Source organism: Panthera leo, chromosome F2, assembly GCF_018350215.1.
Source record: "Panthera leo isolate Ple1 chromosome F2, P.leo_Ple1_pat1.1, whole genome shotgun sequence".
NCBI lineage: Eukaryota > Metazoa > Chordata > Mammalia > Carnivora > Felidae > Panthera > Panthera leo.
In genome coordinates, this window is record NC_056695.1 from 41,086,832 (window position 1) to 41,111,607 (window position 24,776).

Sequence of the window (24,776 nt, forward strand, 5' to 3'; positions counted from 1 at the left end):
TACTGAATTCTTTGTCTTATGACACATAAAGAGTACACAAATCAGTACAATGTATCACCCTGTATTTAAAAGATATGTATTAACAAAGCATTTAACCACCATCATCTACAGTATATATTAAATACAATATGTCACACTCTAAATTATTTACATGTCTATTTAAAATTTGACATTACTCTAAAAGAAGGCACATGGAAATAATTCATAGTCTAAACATTTTCACATAAATAAAGATGCAACAGGGTAGAATGAAATCTTTCAAAAATAACACTCAATGTCTCATACAAAAAAAGCCAAGTACTTAATTTGAAATTTTTAAGAAATCTAATGGTATGTTTAGAAATGAAAAGAGCTTTGTTAAGTTTTTCAGGATGCCATTATAAATCATACCTAGTTTAGAAAAATCAAGTTGTAAAAGTAACAATGTATCATTTAAGTTCATGTGGATAAGATACAAAGGTGGCAAAAATAACCTGTTATCCAAATTACTAATATACTCAATGAAAGGATATTTTGACTTAGCTTATTTTTCAAATTTAGTATGCTTTTACAGAATCAAGTCTACATTTTAAAAATAAAATCACTCTTACCTATGTTTTTCAGCATTACATTTCGTAGGTAAAGTTCATGGCATTTAAATTTTTGCAAATTACAATTAAACAAGATTGACTCAGAAAAATGCTGCAGTAAACTCACTGCAATAAGTACAATTCTGGTGTTTAAATGTATATAAAAATAAAGTTTTTTCTTCTACGCAGTCCCTAAATTCTAAGGAGTCTGTCACCTGACACAACCAAAGAAACAACAATCTTGAACAATGCTGAAGGAAAATATGACTGTAGAAGACTATTACGGGCAGCAAAAAAACTTTCAAGGGCAATTTTGTATATTAATTTGTTACCTACCACAGTGATTTTAGAACCTAACCACACACAAAAATAAATGTGTTGCACTTTTTTGAACACAAAACTCTCCTAGAAAACATCTCACAAATTTAATGTTGCACAGAGCAGAGTCTGGAAAACTGATCTGGCTGCACAAAGTCAACATTCAAATTGAACATTAACATCAATTCTGAGGAGCAGCATGCTAAGATTATAATATGAATTACATTACATATGGTAATATGCTTCCAATAATTTCAAAAGTTAAAACTGACTACTTCAAGGATGTATTTACTAAAATTATATTGTAAAAACATTAAATTAGAATTATAAGATTCTAATCTCTTGAGTCCAGTTTAGACTTAAAGAAAAATCACAGCATAAAGATGGAAGTACTGAAAAGAGGTATATTATGCATGCAAGGCATTTTCATAATAAAATATTTAGCTCTAATAGCAGACATAAAATGCCAATGAAATTAAGCAATCTACAAACTAAAATAGTACCAGGAGAGGTTTTTTTAATTCTATTTCAATAGCCATAACCTAATTCTGGATTTAATTTCCTCTCACTAAATGCCCAACCCACAAATGCTATTATAATGCTAACTCAGATATCTAATTTATATCCCTCTAATTAAAAGTGTTCAATGACTACTTATTGTACATTCAACTGTGATTATAAAAACAGCATTCAGTGTCATCCATAATCTGGCACCAATCAACTTCCAAACTAATGTCCCTCAATTCACCTTCACCCATCTCCTCTTTTCAGCAAAATTTTTTGAGAATCTAGTATGATTTAGGCATCAAGCTACATTCCAAATACTCTGTTCTAGTGGTTCTCAAACTTTAGCTTCCATCAGAATCTCTAGAGGGTTTATAACAGATTGCTGGATTCACCTCCAGAGTTTCTGATTCAAAAGGAAATGGATTTACATTTCTAACAAAGTTCTCAAGTGGTGGCAATGTTGCTGGTCAACGCTACTCTTGGTGAACCATTACTCTACTCCAAAGGCAACAAACTGGAAGCCCAGTGGCCGAATGAGGCCCACTCACATGTTTTGTCTATGTAGTTTTTAAAACATTTTGAATTATTTGCAAACATTTTTAAGTTGAAAATCTTCACATAAAAATGCAGATTTCTGGAGTACTGCATGTAAAAATTTTGCTGGAGCTAATAGTAGCTATTCATTTAATCCTAGTCTAGGTAACTAAGTCCTAATTGGCCCTCTCTGTATCCACTTAAAATCACCTGGCCTACCACTGTGCTTGTATTCCCTGATTCACTTCTCCCCATTCTCTAAACCTTTTACCATGTTGTTCATTCTGACTTAAACATCCTTTTTCCACTGTAATGAAATACTGAAATTCCACCTACCCATTTCTAAAGATTGGCTTAAAAATCCTTCCTCAACAAAGCACCAACAAAAATATACATATTAAAAATTTCACTTAAATTTAAAATGTGCTTTCAGAATTGGGATTTTATTTCTGCAAATACTAAAATAGCAGTATTTACAATAATATATATTAAATCATAACTATTTTTTGCTATTTCTATGTAAAATTTTAATTTTGTTCATTAACTTTTTTACTGTGAAATAAATCTTTTTCAGAATAAGATATGAAAAATGATTACGACATTAAATCTTATAGCCAAAATATATAAGTCCAGACAGAGAACATCTTATTTTGCTGGACAAAAAAGGGAAGAAGACTAGGGGTAACTGATAGAAGTCCTCTGATTTCATAACTATGAATCTTTAAAAGCAATTTTGATGAAATAAACACTTCTATAATTTTTTCATATGGAATATATTTTAGTGGATTTTTACTTCTATGGAATAGCAGGGGAGAAACCTACAGAGAAATGAAAACTGAATGCTGGTCCTTGCTCTGCCATAAACAGCTCTGTTACATCAAGTCACTGAGTTCTCCAATTGACCTCAGTTTCATATCTCTAAACTGAAGAGGTGGAAAAAAGTGATTTCCAAATACCTTCCCTCTCTAAAATTCTATCACTTCTTCAAAACACAGGGAAGCATAAAAATCAATGTCATACAGACAAGCTTCTCTTATCAGGCCTGTACTGTTTCTAAATTAGACGGACTTAAAAACCTTGAACTACAGTTTTCAAAGCTCTAATTTAAAATGCTGAAGACTCAGAACTTTGAAAGAATACGTTTGTATATCTTTTTCATGTATGTTCTATTTTAATGATCAAAATAAGACATCTTTTGTAAGGCCATCAATTAAACTTCTTAGAAAAAAAAATTGAAGACAAAAAATATATAACCATGCCAACCAATGCATACGTTTTAATATATGTCAAAAGAAAATTAAATAATTGGATAATGTCAAAAAAAAGGCTTTTTCACAATTGAGACTAACAACACTTTTTAAGAGTATATGTATCCTGCTTAGGATATTACCAAATGAAAGTAATTGGGCCAAAATTAAAATTATCAAATTGCAAGATTAAAAAAAAATATTAGAGACTATTACATTCAGGCAGATCATGCCGTAAGCGAACTGCTTTCAACTTCTCCACTTCAATTTTTGCTCTTAGCAGCTCTTCCTCTAGCTGCTGCCTTCTTTTCAATCCATCCCTCTTCTCCTGAACGTACAATCCAAAATTTTTTTGATTTTCTAAAATTATCTGATGCTCTTCTTTCAGCATTTGCAGAATCTGAGGGTCATACCCTAACTGTGACCTAAAGTGTTCTCCACGCTCATGCCGAAAAAAATCATCTCTCCTTGGGATAGAAGATGGAGACGAGGTCATTCTCATGTCAACAGAGGAAAGTGACGGCGACAAAGATCTTTCCATAACATGTACTAATTCATGGTCTTCTCTTTGCTCTAAAATATCACTCTGTTGAGAATTTAAAACCAGTGGAGGAGGGGGCTTAATGTCTTCTTCTTGCTTCACCTCCACTGTAATAGCAACTGGATGGTGATCCAACATTACCTGTAGTGAACTCGTACCAGCCTGTGCTTCCTCATCCAAGTTTGCACTACAGCACACAAAAAAGCATTAAATGTAAATCAAATGAAGACAAGAGCATATTTATAGCATCATTTCATAATTAGTATACATCAAATTGTCAAGCTTTAGAGCTATAAAGAAAATTGGAAACAAAAAAATTTAATCCTTGAAATTTAAAATGACTAAATTTAAAATTTCAATAATATATATATACAGCTCTCACTGCATCCTTAACTTTAAAATCAAGCTCTTAAAAGGACAAAAAATTGCAAATACTACCTAAGGCCAATGAAGTAAATAAAAAAGAAAGGCCTTTCTTAATGCTCTCAAAGAGATACCACATGTTCCCACAAGCCCGACATTCTTAAATGGTATAAAGGGACATTTACCGCACTTTGGGCCTTGCTATTCCCACACCTTAGCCCTAGATCCCCTGCTCCTGCTCTCCTGGGCTGATCTAAAAATCACCAAGGTCCATGATTTCTAGGATAGTAGAAGACCATAGATAGGAGGTACTGTCCTCCTATAGGATTTCTATATCTGTCCAAAAAAAAACAAAATCAAGTTTTTGTATGGCTTTGGGTATGCCCAACTATCAGAATGTTATCCTAACTATACAATTTTAGATACCATGGTGTTTATTCTTTACAGATCCTAAACCACATGACTCTGTTGGCCTTTCAGTCTTTCAACCATTGGTCAGGTAAAGTTCACAGGGAAAGGTTTCATATCCACTACTGTATCCCCAGCAGAGCATAATACTGTACTTGGAACCTAGCAGGTATTTATCACATGTTGAATGATTAAACAAAAGGCATTTTTAATGAAGTATTTTTAAATGGCTTATATACTATATACTGAAAGCCTGTTAAATTTACATGTAACTTTCATAAAATACGCACTTCTATCAGAGAAAACTAGTTTTAGCGTAATTTAAACTGTGACATAACAATATTTGTTATGACATAAAACACAATGTATCTAAAAATTCTACTTTTTCAACAAACAAATTTCATGAGTAACATGAAGCTACTGATTAAGAATATGTAATTTTTTTCTTGGGTTTTTTTAAATGTATGCTTCTGCCTAACTTAAAAATAAGTTATAGAGGGGAAAGGGAGTATCGGACCATTAGTGAAAAAAACACTACATTCAACATTAGAGAACACTTTCCAAATGATAAATAAGTAACATAGTTAAGAATGCACTCTATATGGATGATTAAAATGCTGGAATAAGTTCAAGTAGAACATGAGGAACAAAATTAAAACTCTCCATATGTCACTTACTAATGAAATTAAATTGCCAGAAATTATCAGATATTTAAGAGATACAAATGAAATAATAAGATATATAGTATGTTATGAAAAATTTGTAGATTATATAAATTCCTTACTTTTCATTCTTTTTGTCACCTTACAATTTTCAAAAGTAAAACAATACAATATCAATGTAATTCAAAGTAGCAAGTCTTCCCTTTATTAACTCTAAAACCTAGCAAGGAGGAAGGTTAAAACTACAGACAAAAATGAAACTTTTAAAAACCCACATAATTGCTATTCCAAATTAGTATGTATAAAGGAGTATAAGAACCACTATTATATACAGACATTACACTCCCATGTAAATTTTAAAATGCTTTTATCAGAAATATTCATTTTCATTGAAACATTACAAGTAAGCATAACGAAGTAAAAAATAAAAAATGTTTTAGAGAAGGTCACAAAAATTATAAGCAGGACTTCTAAAATTTATGAATTTTGAAGGTCAAATAGACTGCAAAAACACAAAATATAATCTGATATTAGAGAAAAGTAAAAATAAAGACATATATCAATGTGTTATAGAGGTAGCCTTACAAAACGGGTATATATCTTTAAATATGTTAAATATAAGCAGTAATATTTACCTTATTAAGAATGGGAGAGTTTGGTGAGATTAACAGGCATATTTTATACTGAAGCATAACTAAGATTATAGATTATAAACTTCTGAGAATTATGAAGATTCAAGATGATGTCAAATCAAGTAAAAGCACATTAAATATACAAATATGTTAAATAAAAATGCTACTACAGAGAAAATGGCAATGTGCACACTGACACAAGCACTTAAAAGGCTTATTTCTAATAATAAATTCTTCCCTTTAAAATATGAAAAGTTGTTCTTGTTTAAATAGTGGGTTTTGTAATGTATAAATTAACAAATTCATTTATCAGAGCAATGTTGTTATCCCAAAAGATTGACTGTATGTTCACAAATAGTCATAATGTAAACAGATACTTGTATATTACTTCTCTTCTATACTCACTGTATTTTTAAAATACACCACTAATTAAAACTACAGTTTATATATGTAGTTTTCAAATTACAAAAGCCTATACTTAATACCCAAAAGGTAGTTTTATACCTGTAACACGAAAGCCACTTTGCGGGGGCAGGGGGGTGGTTAATAAGCAGTACAGTATAAAAGTCTTACTGTGGAGTTTTTTGGACACCCAGCAAATTAGGATTTAATCATTTCTCTTCACAGAGAACATTTTAAGCACTGATGAATTAATACACTGTGTATCCAAGTTCCAGATTCCCCCTGATTTTTTTTTTTTTACTATGTTATCTACCAGAAATAAGCAGTGTATGATAAGAAGCTGGTCTCAAAAAAACTACCCTAATAAATTATAAAAATAACAAGTTTGGTTAAAAAAGTTTTTCTCCCCTGTTTCTCTCCTAACTTCAAAAGGATTTCACAGGTAATCAATAATTTAGCTTATATAATGACTCTTCCACCAAGAAGAAAGCACTGTAAATCTTTGTTTGAAATGTCCCTCAACTCACAAGTTTACAATTTGTTTAAATAACCCTAAATGGTTCAGAAGAATGCAGCTGCCATTTTTATCTTTTGTCAGGGGTTAAAATTTGAATTAGTAATAAGATAACAGTTTTGAAGATTCCCAGTTATTCCCAGACCATAAATTTAACCAAACAACTGTTTCTAACCCTGTAAGAACTTAGTTGCTTACTCATATATTAAAATTCATAGTTTATATCTTTGCAAAATAGGAGTGCTTACCCTTCTTTCCTATATGATTCAAGATCAAAGTGAAACTACACCATTAATGAACAAAAACAACAAAAACTTTTAATTTTATTAAGTAATCTGAATCCCTAATTAGGCATTAACTCCTTGTATTTATCTTTCTTATTTTGAATATGTTGGAAAATAATTTAAACTGTCTTAGTATATACAATCATGCCATTAATAAATTTACTTAATTTTTTATTTTAGGCTTTTAGCTCAATTAATATTCACTAAGTGTAGACAGTAATAATTCATTAAAAAACAAGGGTTCTTCCATTTCTCCTGAAACTGCTAACTTTACATAAAATTGAAAATTCCAATGAAATATAATCTTAAATAAGAAAAAGATATCTCTCAGAAGCTAATTAGCAATTTAAATTTTAAGCTTAAAAAGTTTATGAGGTTATGTTACAAATTTCATCCCATTTATTACTCCCTAACCTTTACTTTTAGAAACTATAGAGAGAAGGAAGGGGGAGGGGAAGACAATAAAAAGTGGCTTAAATCAAATGCAGCAGAAAAATTCCTTATAGCCTCACTTTTCTTTTTTAAGAAAGCAAAACAAAGACACTATTCATTGCTCCCGTAGTGGGGATGCTTACTATGCATATCTCTATCACAACTAAGCCAGAGCCCAATAGATAGGAGGCGCCATAATTTTCCACAAGAAAATAAAATAAAGCTTACCTTTGAATGTGGTTCCTGTCTCTTACCAGGCAAAAACTGGAAATCTGGGGAATCATCTCCATAACTTTCTTGGTTGGCTCAGAAATATTGCTTTTAAAATCTGATTGGGTCTCTTTTTGCTGCAATAGCTCCTGTTTGGCATATTCTTTGAGCCTTTTGTAAAGGGTGCGTAGGCCCTGGGCTGTTCGAGGAGGGCGATCTACTCCAATTGCATTATAGTTTACTGCTATGATATCCCAACATCTATTCTTTTCCACTATTACTGAATGTTTATTAGTGTGTTCTTCGAGAATTTTAACATATGGCTTCACAAGCTTTAGCAAATCAAGCTTTTCAGATAAGGTAAAATTGGAAGATCTAGCCTTTCCTACCATTGTTCTTTTCAAATTAAGTAGGCAGTTTCTGAAACCACCATGCAGCCTTCAGCTCTGCTCAGCTCTTTTCACAAACAGAAAAAGATCAGGCTTAACTAGGCTAGCCTCATTTAGGCCCACGCCTACAGGGGAGGGTTTATTAAAATTCCTCCAGCTTAAGCTGACGCAGGTTCAGGAAATCTGCTTAAGCCAAGCCTGACCTACATAAAGCTTCTCACTGAAGAAGACAGGAAGGCACAAGCAAAACACACTTGTGTATAAAGAGAACAGCTCGAGATAGGATTTAATACACAAAGGTCTAGAGATAAACAGGGAACACAGCTAAAAATTAGCTAATTTAGTGAGAATATCGTATTTCCACACATGTATGCCTAGCTGATAGACTGAAACTGCATTGCAGTACCACTTTAATAAAAACAAAAGAGGAACTGTTTTGTGCTATTTGTTTACAAATCCAGTAGACAGGGAAATGAAAAACTAAAGATGAGTGATGAATGTAGTGATTCCTAACAGAGCCCCTAATCACTGTTTTCTGAGCTGCTGTTCTCTTACAAAATCTGCATAATGCTGGTCCTGCTGTCAATCAGGAATTGCATATCCTCTAGCTAGTTAGGTTACACCCAGACTCAGACTTCACAGTAAAGCTAAGCTTCTCCTTCATTTACAGTCTACAGTAGCCACTACATTTTTTTCAGTTACTTATGAAAAAATTTTTGTTGAACATTAAATCTAAAAAACACTTAAAAATTATATGTTTAAAGCAATGGATTATTCTAGCTGTAACGTATGTGAATATGCTAGCCTGCTTTATCATGTGTAAAAAACACCATTCACAGTGAGAACAGAATAATCATGCCTGAAGACTGCACACAACAAAATGGCATTTGCTATTATTACAGAGTAGGATTTTTATTTAGCTATATTCATATAATTTGGACTATTTAAAAACGAGACACCAGGAGGCGCTTTGGGTGGCTCAGACAGTTAAGCGTCTCACTCGATTTAATTTCAGTTCAGGTCATGATCCCACGGTTCGTGGGATCAAGCCCTGAGTCTGACTCTGCACTGGAAGTTCAGAGCCTGCTTGGGATTCTCTCTCTCTGCCCCTCCCCCTCCTGCAGTATCTCTCTCTGGCTCTCAAATAAACATTAAAAAAGAGAGAAAGAGAGAGAGACTTCAGGCTCAAAATAGAGTCACTTATGCTAAGTCCCATGTCACCTAATTGCAACTTAATTACAGTTTTGGCTCTTCCAAAAATGGGATTTTAAACCAATCAAGAACTATGTGATCAGCACTAGTGAAGCAATCTGCCTGACAGACCCCTGCCAGACCCTTAAGGAAAATGAACACAACCAATCCACTTTTTCCTAGGATAATTTCCTTGTTCGCACTCACTTCTGCCTATTAAAGTCATTCATTTTGTATAGTTCCTCAGAGTTCTCTTCTGTCTGTTAAATGGGATGCTACCTAATTCATAAATCATTGAATAAAATCAATAAGACCTTCAAAACTTATTCAATTGAATGTTGTTTTTTAACAAATGTAAACAGCTAGTCTAGCCATTTGCAAGGCCACCAGGTGGAGTTTAGAATGTACTTTCTAATCCCTGTCAGAAAACATAATAAATGTATGCATAACAATTTTAACAATGTAACATAAACAAGGTAAAAAAAAAAAAAAAAAGCCTATTTTCCCTTCATATACAAGTACAGGGGCTAAGGGCAAGCTGCTCCAAAAATGGGCCACTTTGGATGAAGACTGTTTTGACCTAAAAGCAATCAAAACTCAGCAGATTGAGGAAAAGTTCTTAACCTCCCCCTCAACTGCCTAAATTTACATTGAAAAGGAGAACCTGTACCAAGAAGAAAAGCTACTAACAGATTGTTCCTTACTTAAGAAAGGTATCTACAGTAACAGGGCAACCTTTGTTTTCCATACATATACTCTTACCTTCCTGCTAAAGGTCTTCCTCCTCTTTGTTTTCCCAGACCACTAAACCCCCTCCTTAGCTCAGGATGTTATATAAGTCTCAAATTCCCTGTCTTTGAAATCTCATGTCTGTGTGGATTCCCCGTATGCATAAAACTAAATTTGATTTTCTCATGCTAATCTATCTCCTGTCAATTTAATTCTTAGTCCAGTGAAAAAGACCTAAAGGGCAGAAGATACTTATTCCTCCCTAACATAGCCGTTAGGCAGTTTTATTGCTCAGTAAATTGCAGAAAATAGAAATGCAAATAATATTTGTCCACAGAGATGCAAACTAAAAACTGACCCACCTAACAACCTGATCAAAGGAACTCAAAGGAAACCCAAGAATACAGGATATATGCCATCTTTAGATAATAAACTTAGTTAATTTCAGAAGAAATAACTGGTGATGTATTAAAAAATGAAATGCTGGGGCACCCGGGTGGCTCAGTCGGTTAAAGTGTCCGACTTCAGCTCAGGTCATAATCTCACGGTTCGGTTCTTGAGTTCAAGCCCTACATTGGGCTCCCTGCTGTCAGCACAGAGCCCTCTTCAGATCCTCTGTTACCCCTCTCTCTAACCATTCCACACTCATACTCTCTCAAAAATAAACAAACATTAAAAATTTTTAATAAAAAATGAAATACTGATAAAAATATGAAAAATCAATAAATCTCATAAAATTATCTCAAAGAATGTATACTAAAAATAATTTTCATCCACAAGACTGGCAAAATTCTTAAAGATTGAAAATGTCAAGTAGACGATGGTGCAGGGCAAAGGGTTCTCTTTGGTACTATCATGGGAGTGTAAAACAGCATTCTGGATGGCGGTGTGAGAGTATTAATATTTCACATGTGTAAAACCTTCTAAAATTGCAGTAATCTTACTTCTCGGAATCTAACTTAGAAAAAATATTCAAATACAGGGAAGAATAAACCATTCCCTGTAATAGTATACTGTTGGAAGCAATCTAAGGGCATTTCAGGTGGGGACAATTAAAATCACTAGAATAGGGGCGCCTGGTGGCATAGTTGGGAAAGCATCCAACTCTTGGTTTAGGCTCAGGTCATGATCTTGCAGTTCGTGCGTTTAGACCCCACATTAGGGTCTGTGCCTGACAGCATGGAGCCTACCTGGTATTCTCTCTCTGCTCCTCCCCACCCACCTCTCTCTCAAAATAAATAAAATTTAAAAAAAAAATTTTTTTAATCACTAGAATACATCCATAACTCTAGGCAGCACTAAAATAAAAGAGGCAGATTTTTATGTATTGACACAGAATAAGCTCCAAGATACATGGTAGGTGAAATGAGCAAGTAAAAGAAAAATACATACTATATAATCCCATTATGTTTACCAAAAACAACCAAAGCTAAATAACTGTAGGTACAGAAAAAATATACACAGGTACAAAATATGTAGGCAGGCATAAACACATGTATGAAAACATACTCCCAAAAGGTCTAGAACTCCACTGTCCAATACAGTAATGTTAAGAAAAGAAAACCACAGGCCCTAATGGTATCACTTTGACTGAGTTCCCAAACCGGGGCTTAATACCTAAACTTAGCTGCAGTTTCAACCTCCCCCCAGAAGTGTGGCCTTAACCAGTCAGTCAGGAAATTTTTCTTTCCACCAGTGCCAATGACTCTGTCATCTGGGTCCTCTCTCCCTCAAAGAAAGATGAGGTACTCTGCATGGTAAGACCCCTCCCCTAGAAAACAACCTTGTCAATCCTTTTCTTTGGCTAATAACTTTCTTAACCCTCCTTCCTTCCTTCTATAAAAACCTTTCATTTTATACAACTCTTTGGAGTGCCTCTCTACTAGCTAGAGGAGGTGGGGCCCAATGCATGAATTCTTTAATAAAGCCAATTAGATCTTCAAACTTACTTGGCCTGATTATTTAGCATAGCCATGAATCATGTGTGGCTACTGAGCATTTTAAATGTTGTTAATGGAACCGAGAAAGTGAATTTTAAATTTTATTGAATTTTAATTTAAAGTTAAAAAATTTAAATTGAAGAAACATATTTTTTCCATGAAATACTACTTTACTGTTTTGGTAGGATTACATTTTACATAACATTTTGATCCCATATACTACTATTTCTACATTACTGACAAGAACAACCCCCTTGACCAAACTTCAGTCAGGCTCCTCTGAGCCCTCTTCTCAACTACGCTTTGGCCTTGGCAGCCTGCCAGGCCCAGATTGGCAAGAATCTCTCCACTCTTGATACCTAACCAAATTCTTCATACCTTCACCCCGATCCTAACCAAGTTCCTCTCAGTAATTTTTCATTCACTCACTTCTATATCCTGCCCCTTGGCTATAAATCCCTGCTGTGTTGGGAGTTCAATTCAATCTCTACCCTCTACTGCAATAGTTTTGAGTAAAGTCTTCTTGCTTATTTTACTTTTCCAATACAATTTTTCTTTGACATTACACATAATCACATCACCAGTGTAGACAATGTTTCTTTCTTTTTTTTTTTTTTTTATAGTAATCTCTACACCTAATAAAGGGCTTAAACTCACAAACCTGAGGGTCAAGAGTCGCATGCTCTACCAACTGAGCCACCCAGGGCCCTTCCACCAGTGTATTCAATCTTAACAAATTGATTACGTTTGAATGATTTTTTTCTATGCACTGATGTAACATTTAATGGACTTGTTTGAATATTTTATGCAGACAGTACAAATTACAGTGATATCCTGTGTAACTGTAATTGATTACTGTTCTGAAATATTTATTACAGTTTTAATTGCATTATAATTAAACTCTTTTTCTAGCCAAAAACATTTAAGAATGGACAAAAAAAAATTTTTTTAATGTTTATTTATTTTTGAGAGACAGAGAGAGACAGAGCACAAGCAGGGGAGGAGCAGAGAGAGAGGGAGACACAGAATCCAAAACAGGCTCCAGGCTCTGAGCTGTCAGCACAGAGCCCAGCGCGGGGCTCGAACCCACAAACCGTGAGATCATGACCTGAGTTGAAGCCAGACGCTCAACCAACTGAGCCACCCAGGCGCCCCAAAAATGGATAAATTTTTTAATATAAAAAGAAAATACACTACTGATGCAGAATCAAATGGACATGCAGAAGCTAGTACTCTCACTGGAACAATGAAGAATAAAGACTGGACTAAGGCACATCACAAATTTCACAATAAACACTAAATACAATTTGATACAAGAGAACAGAAATAAGCTGTTCATTGTGTAAAAAAATTTTAGATTATAAACCAGACAATACTATGTGACACTGTCAACAAATACATAGTAAATCTAACAAGAAATTTCCTCTCAACAAAAATGAAGTTTAATCATCTAAAAAAAGAATTAAATATCCAGAAACATTTTTAAATAATATATAACAAGGTGTGAGCTTGTCACTTTGGCCAGCCATAAAATGGCTTGGTTTCTTGCACAAAAAAGGAAAACCATTTCTAGATGAAGAGCTGGTGAAAAAACCTTTATTTCAGGTATGGAAATTTTGTCATTACGGGAAAATTTTTTTAAAGATATTTTTAGGGGTGTCTGACTGGCTCAGTCAGAAGAGCATGCAATTTTTGATCTTGGGGTCATGAGCTCAAGCCCCATGTTGAGTGCAGAGATTACCAAAAAAAAACAAAAAACAAACAACAATATATACTTTTAAAAGGATTAGTTAAGCAAACAATTGTCTGCAGAATACAAGACCTAACACACTGATTCAATGATTCAGTATTTTTAAAATACAAATACTTTTCTTTAGATTTAAATGAGTTGTACAATTAAAAGATAAACTTTACTATGAATATTTGGGTCACATCTTATCTCAAAGGACTTCCAAACTGATAAGAAATGCTATCAATTCATGACCAAATATTCATGGCATAGATATTTGTGTATCTTCTATATCTGTAAAAAGAAGAATTTCAGTGAGAAATGGAAAAAAAAAGTTCCACCACAACCGATCATTGCTCTCTTAGGTTAGGTTAAAACTGATCTATTGAAATTTTAAAACAAAAACTAATGTTTTGGGGTGTCTGGCTGGCTCAGTCAATAGAGCATGCAACTCTTGATCCTGGGGTCGTAAGTTCAAACCCCGTGTTGGGTGTACAGTTTACTTTAAAAGATAATTAATTAATGACAGATAAATAAACTAATGAATGTTTTACTTATTACTTTGTTCCAGATATACTATAAAAATTTTGTACTTCATTTTCATAAGTAGACTCTAAGGAAACTATCTTGAATATAGTTGTTAAAATCATTTGGAATATGTATGCAACTGCTATGACCACTGCCAGTCTATAGAAAAAGAAACAGAACACATTTCATTTAATGATGTTTTTTTGTTCTTCACCAGTGCTCACTGGTTGAGTCACAAAGTTTTGTAAAGAATTATAGTACTGTGAACTCCAATTCAACATTTGTTTGAAACAAAAGGAATGCTTGCCAAACATTCAATAATCAAAAACGAAAAAATGATACTTTACATTTTCTTACCAATATCACAGTTATATATGAATGAGCTAAATTTGAAGCTCTGACAAAAAAGTATCTGTGACCTGGTTAGATAGGTAAGAGAATTATGTTTAAAGTGAAAATTTTCGGGGTGCCCGGGTGGCTCAGTCGGTTGGGCAGCCGACTTCGGCTCAGGTCATGATCTCGCCGTCCGTGAGTTCGAGCCCAGCGTCAGGCTCTGTGCTGACAGCTCAGAGCCCGGAGCCTGTTTTGGATTCTGTGTCTCCCTCTCTCTCTCTGACCCTCCCCCATTCATGCTCTGTCTCTGTCTCAAAAATAAATAAACGTTAAAAAAAATTTTTTTAAGTGAAAATTTTCATAATGATACAAATCAGTAAGTGACATACACATTTTTCCAACATGAATCAATGGAAAACTTTAATTGCAATTCAGAGTGATATGCAAATTGCATGCAAAAGCTATAAAATTTTTGAAAAGTACTTTGTTGGGGCGCCAGGGTAGCTCAGTCAGTTAATCATCCGACTGGATCTCAGTTTAGGTCTTAATCTCACAATCATGAGTTCAAGCCCTGTGTTGGGCTCTGCACTGAGCCTGGAGCCTGCTTAAGATTCTACCTCTCTCTCTCTCTCTCTCTCTCTCTCTCTCTCTCTCTCCCTCTGCTCCTCTCCCCCGCTCAGGCTCTCTCTCCAAAAATAAAAAATATTTTGTTGATATTCATAAATTTAGAGCTGCCTTTTAATTTACACAATGACCGTGTGAAATCAATGTTAATAATATTAACATTGAAAATGTGACATAGTAAATTTACTTAACTTTGACATACTTTTGAAACTGATGTGGTTTTTTTTTTAATGTTTCTTTATTTTTGAAGGAGAGAGACACAGAACGTGAGCAGGGGAGGGGCAGAGAGAGAGAGAGAGAGAGAGAGAGAGAGAGACATAGAATCCCTAACAGGCTCCAGGCTCTGAGCTGTCAGCACAGAGTCCAACGTGGGGCTCAAATTCACGAGCTGTGAGATCATGACCTGAGCTGAAGTCGGACGCTCAACTGACTGAGCCACCCAGGTGCCCTGAAACTGATACTTTTAATTCCCAGTCAAATCAATTCTTCTAAAACAGATGGAATTAGTTTTGCAGATCTAGAAATGAATATAAACAAAATTTTTAAAAACTCTATTCAGATAGTAAACAACTTTTAACTATGTTTAGAACTTGGGTATACAAATCTGTTTTTTCAATTGTACTATGCAATCTAAATAATGATCAAGAATTCACAATAAAAATTCAGCATCCAAACTGAGATGTAAATGTAAAATATATACCAACTTTTTAAAACTTAGTACAAATAATAACATATTAATTACATGTTGAGATGATATAAATTTTGGGTTAAATAAAATGCATCATAAATATTAATTTCATCTGCTTTTTACTTTTTCTTAATGTGGCTACTAGAAAATTTTATAATCTATGTACATGATTTGTATTATATTTCTACTGACACAATGGTCTAGAAGGATAGCCATCAAATTATTGACAGTAACTATTACTGGGAGGAGACTGAAATGGAGAATAGTAAAGAACTATTAATTTAACTGTATTATTAGAAAATGTATAAAAATATGTTCATGTATCACTTATATAACCAAAATCAAATTGTAAGTAACTCTTACAAACTAAGAAAAACAATGCTATAGAATACCGGATGTAGAATAGAAAAAAATTTAAAGAATAAAAGAACATCCAACATATAGAACTTGACCTCACAAGCAATTAGGGAGATAGAAATGAAAAGATCACAGTAGATTTTACCGATTCAACTGGCAAAAGTTAAAAAAAGTTAGGGGCGCCTGGGTGGCTCAGTCGATTGAGCGTCTGACTTTGGCTCAGGTCATGATCTCACGGTTTGTGAGTTTGAGCCCCGCGTCGGGCTCTGTGCTGACAGCTCGGAGCTGGGAGCCTGTTTTGGATTCTGTCTCCTCTCTCTGCCCTTCCCCACTTGTGCTCTGTCTCTCAAAAATAAATAAATGTAAAAAAAAAAAAATTTTTTTTTTAAAGTTAAAAAGGTTTAATTTAGCAGGATGTGTTAAAAAAGATGGGGAGGAGGCTCCTGGGTGGCTCAGTCGGTTAAGCGTCAGACTTCAGCTCAGGTCCTGATCTCACGGTCCGTAAGTTCAAGCCCCGCGTTGGGCTCTGTGCTGTCAGTTGAGTCTGGAGCCTGCTTCCGATTCTGTCTCCCTCTCTCTCTGCCCCTCCCCCACTCACTCTCTGTCTCTATCAAAAAATGAATAAATGTTAAAAAAAAACTTAAAAAAAAAAAGATGGGGAAATAAATTCTCTCAGATGCTAATGATGGCAGAGTCATTTTGGAAGGCAGTTTGGCAGACCATATTAAAATGTAATGCAAGGGGCGCCTGGGTGGCTCAGTCGGTTAAGCGTCCGACTTCAGCTCAGGTCACGATCTCGCAGTCTGTGAGTCAGAGCCCCGTGTCGGAATCTGGGCTGATGGCTCAGAGCCTGGAGCCTGTTTCAGATTCTGTGTCTCCCTCTCTCTCTGCCCCTCCCCTGTTCATGCTTTGTCTCTCTCTGTCCCAAAAATAAATAAACGTTAAAAAAAAAAAAATTAAAATGTAATGCAAAAATAATAATTAAAAAAAGTAATGCAAACACATTATGATTCTGACTACTATTTGCATAAGTTCGTAAGACCACATGCACAATGATATACACTGCAGGATTGTTTTTAACAAAAATCCTAAATAAACTATGATATAATCATACCACTGTTACTCTGCAGCGATTAAAAGAATGAGGTACCTCTATATGTTCTAAAATTAAAACAAGTATCTCCAAAGCATACTAGTGAAAACTGCAGGGGCACCTGGGTGGCTCAGTCAGCTAAGCGTCCGACTTCAGCTCAGGTCATGATCTCGCAGTTTGTGAGTTTGAGCTGTGTGCCGGGCTCTGTGCTGACAGCTCGGAGCCTGGAACCTGCTTCAGATTCTGTGTCTGCCTCTGCCTCTCTCTCTCTCTCAAAAAAAAAAAAAAAAAAATTAAAAATAAAAAAAAAAACTGCAAAGAATCCTCAACACAGAACAAAACAAAAAGCAACCTTTTCATTTTGGGAGTAGATATTTGCAAATGATACATCTGATAATGGGTTAAAATCCAAAACATATAAAGAATTTATATAACTTAACACCAAAAAAGAAACCCCACAAATAACCCAATTTAAAGTGGGCAGAGGACCTGAATACACATTTCTCCAAAGAAGACATCCAGATGACCAATAGACACATGAAAAGATGCTCAATATCACTAATCATTAGGGAAATGCAAATCGCCTCACACCAGTCAGAATGGTTGGTATCAAAAAGACAGACATAACAAGTGTTGGCAAGAATGTAAAGAAAAAAACCTTCATGCACTGTTGTGGGAATGTAACTTGGTGCAACCAATGTGGAATGCAGTATGGAGGTTCCTCAAAAAATTAAAAATAGAATTACCATATGATACAGTAATTCCACTACAAGAAATTTACCCTAAGAAAACAAAAACATTAATTCAACAAGACATATGCACCATGTTTATTGCAGCATTATTTACAAAAGCCAAGATACAGAAGCAACCTAAGTGCCCACTGATAGATGTATGAATACAGAATATGTGGTACACACACACACACACACACACACACACACACACACACACACACTAGAATATTACTCAGCCATAAAAAAAAAAGAATGAGATCTTGCCATTTGTAACAACATAGACGGTCACAAAGGGTATCATCTTAAGTAATATAAGTCAGACAAAAACAAAAACCATGATTTCACTTCCATGTGCATCTAAAAAACAAATGAACAAACAAAAGAAAACAGAAACAGACTCATGAAAACTGAGAATAAACTAGTAGTTGCCAGAGGGGAGGGGAGTAGGGGAATGGGCAAAATAGGTGAAGCGGATTAAGAGGTATAAACTTTAAGTTATAAAATAGGTCATGGAAATAAAAATATATAGCATTGGGAATATAGTGAATAATACTGTAATAATGTTGTATGGTGACAGATGGTGACTACATTTTATCATGGTGAGCACTGAATAATGTACAGCTTGTCAAATCACTATGCTGTACACCTGAAACTAATATAACTAATGAAATCGACTATACTCCCAACAATAAAAGTTTTCTTATATCAATTTTTAAAAGTAAGCTAGACTGGGCTGCCTGGGTGGCTCAGTAGGTTGAGTGTCCAACTTTGGCTCAGGTCATGATCTCATGGTTTGTGGGTTTGAGTCCCATGTCCGGCTCTATGCTGACAGCTCAGAGCCTGGGGTTCTTAGGTATTCTGTGTCTCCCTCTCTCTCTGCCCCTCCCCTGCTCACGTTCTGTCTCTGTCTCTCACTCAAAAATAAATATTTAAAAATAATAATAATAATAATAATAATAAAGTAAATAAATAAAAGTAAGAAAGACTGGGGTACCTGGCTGGCTCAGTCAACAGAGTATGTGACCCTTGATTTGGGGTTGTGAGTTCAAGTCCCATGTTGGGCATAAGCTTCCTAAAAAAAAATTTTTTTTAAACAAGACCAATGAATAGATGGGTATGTAATAAAGCAAATATAGTAAAACTTTAATTGTAGAATCAGGTAATGGGTATAAGGGTGCTCAGTACATGGGTACAATTCTTTCAACTTTTCTTTATGTTTAATAATTACCAAAATTATCGTTAAGAATAAAAATGAGTTATGGGGCGCCTGGGTGGCTCAGTCGGTTGGGCGTCCAACTTCGGCTCAGGTCATGATCTCGCGGTCCGTGAGTTCGAGCCCCGCGTCAGGCTCTGTGCTGACAGCTCAGAGCCTGGAACCTGTTTCAGATTCTGTGTCTCCCTCTCTCTCTGACCTTCCCCCATTCATGCTCTGTCTCTCTCTGTCTCAAAAATGAACAAACGTTAAAAAAAAAAAAAATTAAAAAAAAAAAGAATAAAAATGAGTTAATATATTTTAACTCTTTAGTCATTAAAAATAGAATGTGGACAATTACAGCTATTAAATTTAACAATAAGAAATAACTGTGGAGTAGGGGTGATTTTTTTTTCCATGAACTTTAAGCAATAAAAGCACTGTGACTACTGAAATTATTTCTACATCTTAGGATAGTCAAAAAAAAAAAAAAGGTGAGAAATTATACCTTATTAATCTGTCTTAGCCCAAATTCTCTGGCAACCAGAGCCTAAAGCAATGATTAGAGTGCTGGTGGCTTTATTTGGGAGTTTCTTACCCAGGACACCAAAGGTTAATAAAAAAAAAAAGGAGGTGGGAGCTGAGGCAAGAACTGTGTAAAGCAAAGTCAGTGACTAGCACTTTACAACAAGCTATGAAAAGATACAGTAGGTCACTTGGCAAATGCATTTACTTGGTACCCTCCTTGGAACATTTACTGATAATAGTCTACAAAAAAGAACATACCTCAGAGTGGTCCACAGAGGAAAAAGAGGAATATATCTGGAAGGTTCTCTCCTGTCTCCTATTTCCCATTAGTCAAAGTTGATCCCACACACAGTAAACTTCACTCTACTTCCAGATTGTGTCATCCAGCCTCCACAAATGTGCAGGGTACTAAGCCCTGTGCTATGGTATTTCATCCAAGATTGGAAATGGCAGGAGGAACAGACACTCCCAAAATGTCAGTCTGGTTGGAAGGTAGCCACTAAGGAATAGGGCCCTGCTGCCCAGGTTATGCAACAGATCAGCCTATAGAGACAGAAGAGCAGTCTAGGAGCCAGGTGGTATTGAGAGAATCTGAGGAGGCACACAAAATTATATTCAATATTTTATAAGACCATAATATAACATGTAAGGAAGACGAAACAAACAAACAAAAAAACCCACAAAATCTGCCACAAAAATAGGGTAAAAATGAGGGTGAATGCAAACCCTAAGAGTCATTCTGCTATAGCATTTATATCTCATACTTCATTGCTGTGCTTTGGTGATGACATTCTGTGATATTAAGCACGTGAGACAATCAAAAATTAGATTTCAGGGATCTTAGCAAACCTTACAGAACTGAAGGAGTCTGAGGAAGAAAAACTCAGTCCTCTTCCTGTGTTACACCCTTCTCTCAGACAACCACCACACTCACACTTCTGTTGTAAGATGTGAGGTTTTCCCCACCAAGTGATTCTGTGACACCACCTGGGTGTCCTACAATTTAACTCAATTTTAACACTATCTACCTGCAGATAGCATCAGATCCCACAGGTTAAGGAATCAGTCCCACAAACCTACTGCCTCCCTTCAGACGCGAATCGCATCTGTGCTTCTGACCAACAGGCTATAAATGTGAGGTTCCCATAATCCCAGGGATTCAAGTAATTTGCTAGAGCAGCTCACAGAACCCAAGACAACAGTTTACTTACTATTTACCAACTTATCATAAAAAGATATGGCAAAGGATACAGATGAACATCCAGATGGAAGAAATGCACAGAGCAAGTTACGTGGGAAGGGACGCAGAGCTTCCATGCCCTATCCAGGCAGCCAGTCTCCCAGCATCTCCACATGTTCACCAACCTAAAATCTCTCCAAACCTCATACTATTTATAGAGACTTCCTCATGTCAGGCATGATGTATTATTTAACTCCATTTCTAACTCTCTTCCCATGTGTGAAGAATGGAAGTGGAGCTGAAAATTCCCAGCCTGCAATCATGGACTGGTCTTCCTGAAAACCAGCCCCCATTTTGGAGCCCACCAAGAATCACCTCATTAGAATAAAAGACACTACTATCACCCAGGAAATTCCAAAGGATTTAGGAACTCTATGTCAGGAACCAGGGTCAAAGACCAAATACTAGAATGAGAAAATGTTCTTAGTATTGTCATTAATGAGGAAATTAGAAGAGTTTTAGGAGCTCTATGCCAGCAACCAGGGTCAGAGGCCAATAAATATATTTTATATTATCTCACAGAGTCAAATTATAGATTTTACCACAACCATGCTACATGAATCACAGACCTACTCTATATAATCTAGATTTACATTCATCTTCACAGAATACCTCCCTGTCTGGCCACATCATATTCTTGGGACAAAAAATATTTTGAACTAGGGGCACCTGGCTCAGTTGGTAGAGCATGTGATTCTTAAAATCGGAGTTGTGAGTTCGAACCCCACACTGGGTGTGGAGACTTCTTAAAAATAAAATCTTTAGGGGTGCTTGGGTTACTCAGTCAGTTAAGTATCCCACTCTTCATTTCAGTTCAGCTCATGATGTCATGATTCAAGGGATCGAGCCCTGCATCAGGCTCTGCACTGACAGCATGGAGCCTGCTTGGGATTTTCTCTCTCTCTCTCTCTCTCTCTCTCTCTCTCTCTCTGCCCCTCTCCCACTCATTCTCTCTCACTCAAAACAAATAACCTTAAAAAAATTTTAGTAAAATCTTTAAAAAATGTATTTTTTGAACTAAAGGAGCCTCTGTCCCAGAAGCTGGTTGGCAGAAACTTAGCCTTCAGTTAAATTTTATATACTAAAAATGTTGCTAAACTACTCATATTTACTTTAGCCATTTTTTCAACTAATCACTTATCAGTATAGTTAACATTATGGATATTGGAGGTATCTAACATCCATTCCATTCCTCCTCCATTGTGCAGCAGCCAGGAAATTAGGATGAGATAGCTCTCACTCCCAAGGACAGAAATGAAGAATGTGTATCTGACTGGTACATTGATGATTCTCAGAAACCAGTAAATCTTCCTTACAGCGGTAATATAGGTCTAAAGTTAGGAATCCCTCTGGTCACAATAAAGTGGCACAATATCAGCATGAAGTTAAGAAAAGTTATTTAATGATTATGAGTAGGGCACATCTGCCTGCCAACAGATAGATGAGAAAAAAAGAAGTATGTGGCCCCAATGATTGCTGAAATCTATTACTTAACATGAGGGGAACCAGTTTAACAATGAAGCCAATCCTGTGGATGACAGATGAGAAAAAGAGAAAGAACTGGGCTCATGATGACATCCTTTAAACTGCTAGACCAGTCAACCGTGAAGCCTAGAATTTCTAGCTACACATGCCAATAAAATTCAATTATATAAGCCAGTATTTTTATTAATACATAAACTAAAAGCATATCAACTGGTATCTAAAGAACTGTGTTATCTTTCTTTCCATTGTGCTTATCCCATTTGCCTATTTTATCTTGCTTAAGTCACCACTTCACATTTTGTTTTTAAATGAGCCTTCAAAGAAGAGCCAACATATGAACACACACAATTCATTCCCCCAAAACTAGACACTGAACACCATTATTTCAATTATTCTACATCAGTCCCCCAAAAGCATAAAGTAAATTCCCAGTTTAAAGCTCTGTTCAAACAGGAATACTTCCATTTTGCACCCAATCCAAGTAACTGAGGAAATTTAGACCAAACTTAACATGCTTAATATGCTAGACAATGAAGAAACTTTCCAAAAGAGCTTAGTAAATACATCCCACAAAGTTTATACACCAGTAATTTTTAGCCCTGGGAGGAGGGATAGTAAGAGTTGTAAGACTCTCAGAGAAACTGAGTAAAGCTCCTTAGAAAAACACGTCTCCTTGTTTTAACTGCCTCTATTTATCTAGTTGGTGAGGAAAGGATTCCTGTTCTAGGGTTATAGGGATGGCCAAACACATAACACCTGACACTGAACAGGTACAAAAAACAGTAGTCACATATACTCACAGTGTCGGGGAGGAAGACTGCCATATTCATGTAGGGTCACAAAGGGGTTGCCCTCCAGAACACAGTGAACTACTAGGGGTGTGGGGGGCAGGCTTTGCAGTACCAAGAGGGTGAGGTGTCCCCCAGCTCCTACAGGCTTATTTAAATAATTCTGCAGCCAGGAGGGAAATGAAAGCTGCTATTCACAGATAAGCAGAAACTGTACCTGATCTATCTAATAAGGAGGGATGTTTAGCAAGGGGATCTTATCCTCAGGAGCAAAGTAGGGAACATTCTCAAGACATAACATTAAAAAGTTTAACTTAAAAGGCACAACAAAATAATATTTTTTAACAATTAGATTATCAAATACCAAAAAGTATAAGTATATACTCATATACAGATTAAGCATCACAATAAATGATACATACATTACTCATTGCTGGTAGAAGGATAAACTTCTAACCTCTGCAGAGGGTAAATGACTATTATCCATCAAAATGTTAATGCACATACCTTGAAACCAGCACCCTACTCCAAGGTATTTATCCTATGGATAAATGGATATTTATGGACATATCCTCACATATGTATGTAATATATAGACATTAGTTGTAGCTTTGCTTGTAACAACAAAAGACCTCAAATAACATAAATATCCTTTAATAAAGCACTAGTTAAGTATATTTGGCATACCCATACAATGAAATATTGGTAACTTTTAGGGGCGCTTGGGTGGCTCAGGTCATGATCTCATGTTTAGGGGGTTCAGGCCCGACATCATGCTCTGTGCTGACAGCGCAGAGCCTGGAGCTTGCTTTGGATTCTGCATCTCCCTCTCTCTGCCCCTCTCCCACTGGCTCTCTCTCTCTCTCAAAAATAAATAAGCATTAAAAAAAAATTTTTTTAAAGCATAAGGTAGAGGAATTGTAGGAGAGGGGAAAATGGGTGGTGGGCATTGAGGAGGACACTTGTTGGGATGAGCACTGGTTGTTGTATGTAAGCAATGAATCAAGGGAATCTGCCCCCAAAACCAAGAGCACACTATACACAGTATGTTAACCAACTTGACAATAAATTATATTTGAAAAATAAAAATAAATAAAAAATAAAATAAACAGCATAAGGTAGTTCTAAATGTACTGACAAAAAGATTTCTAAGATATACTGTTACAGTAAAAATGCAATGTATAGAACATTGCAGCAGGTGAACAATCATTTGTATGGGGAGAATATATACACACAAATATGATTCAAAATGTAGGGGCGCCTGGGTGGCTCAGTCGGTTAAGCGTCCGACTTTGGCTCAGGTCATGATCTCGCGGTCCGTGGGTTTGAGCCCCGCGTCGGGCTCTGTGCTGACAGCTCAGAGCCTGGAGCCTGTTTCAGATTCTGTATCTCCCTCTCTCTGACCCTCCCCCATTCATGCTCTGTCTCTCTCTGTCTCAAAAATAAATAAAGGTTAAAAAAAAAAATTTTTTTCAAAATGTATAGAATATCTCCAAAAAGATACCCTAAAATTGAAAACTAGTTTGCCTCTAGAGAACTAGATGGCTACGGATCAGGGAAGGGAGTTTTTTTTATTATATTCTTC

The 24,776-nt window shown here is 35.6% G+C and overlaps 1 protein-coding gene across 5 annotated transcripts in view; it reads right to left on the reverse strand.

Annotated features, from left to right (window-relative positions):
• LOC122210827 (fibrinogen silencer-binding protein) overlaps positions 1–24,776 on the reverse strand; it is a 94,930-nt gene that overhangs the window by 46,919 nt on the left and 23,235 nt on the right. Inside the window, exons 1-2 of one of the 5 annotated variants that reach the window (XM_042923736.1) lie at positions 7,642–8,072; positions 3,378–3,903 (exon numbers count right to left, since the gene is read on the reverse strand). The exons of 3 other annotated variants lie outside the window; for them this stretch is intronic. In XM_042923736.1, coding sequence (XP_042779670.1) covers positions 3,378–3,903; positions 7,642–8,015 — 900 coding nt within the window. In that variant the 5' untranslated portion in view covers positions 8,016–8,072. Of the gene's footprint in view, positions 1–3,377; positions 3,904–7,641; positions 8,073–24,776 lie in introns of those variants that run through there. One more of the 5 variants, XM_042923735.1, reaches the window with a different exon arrangement.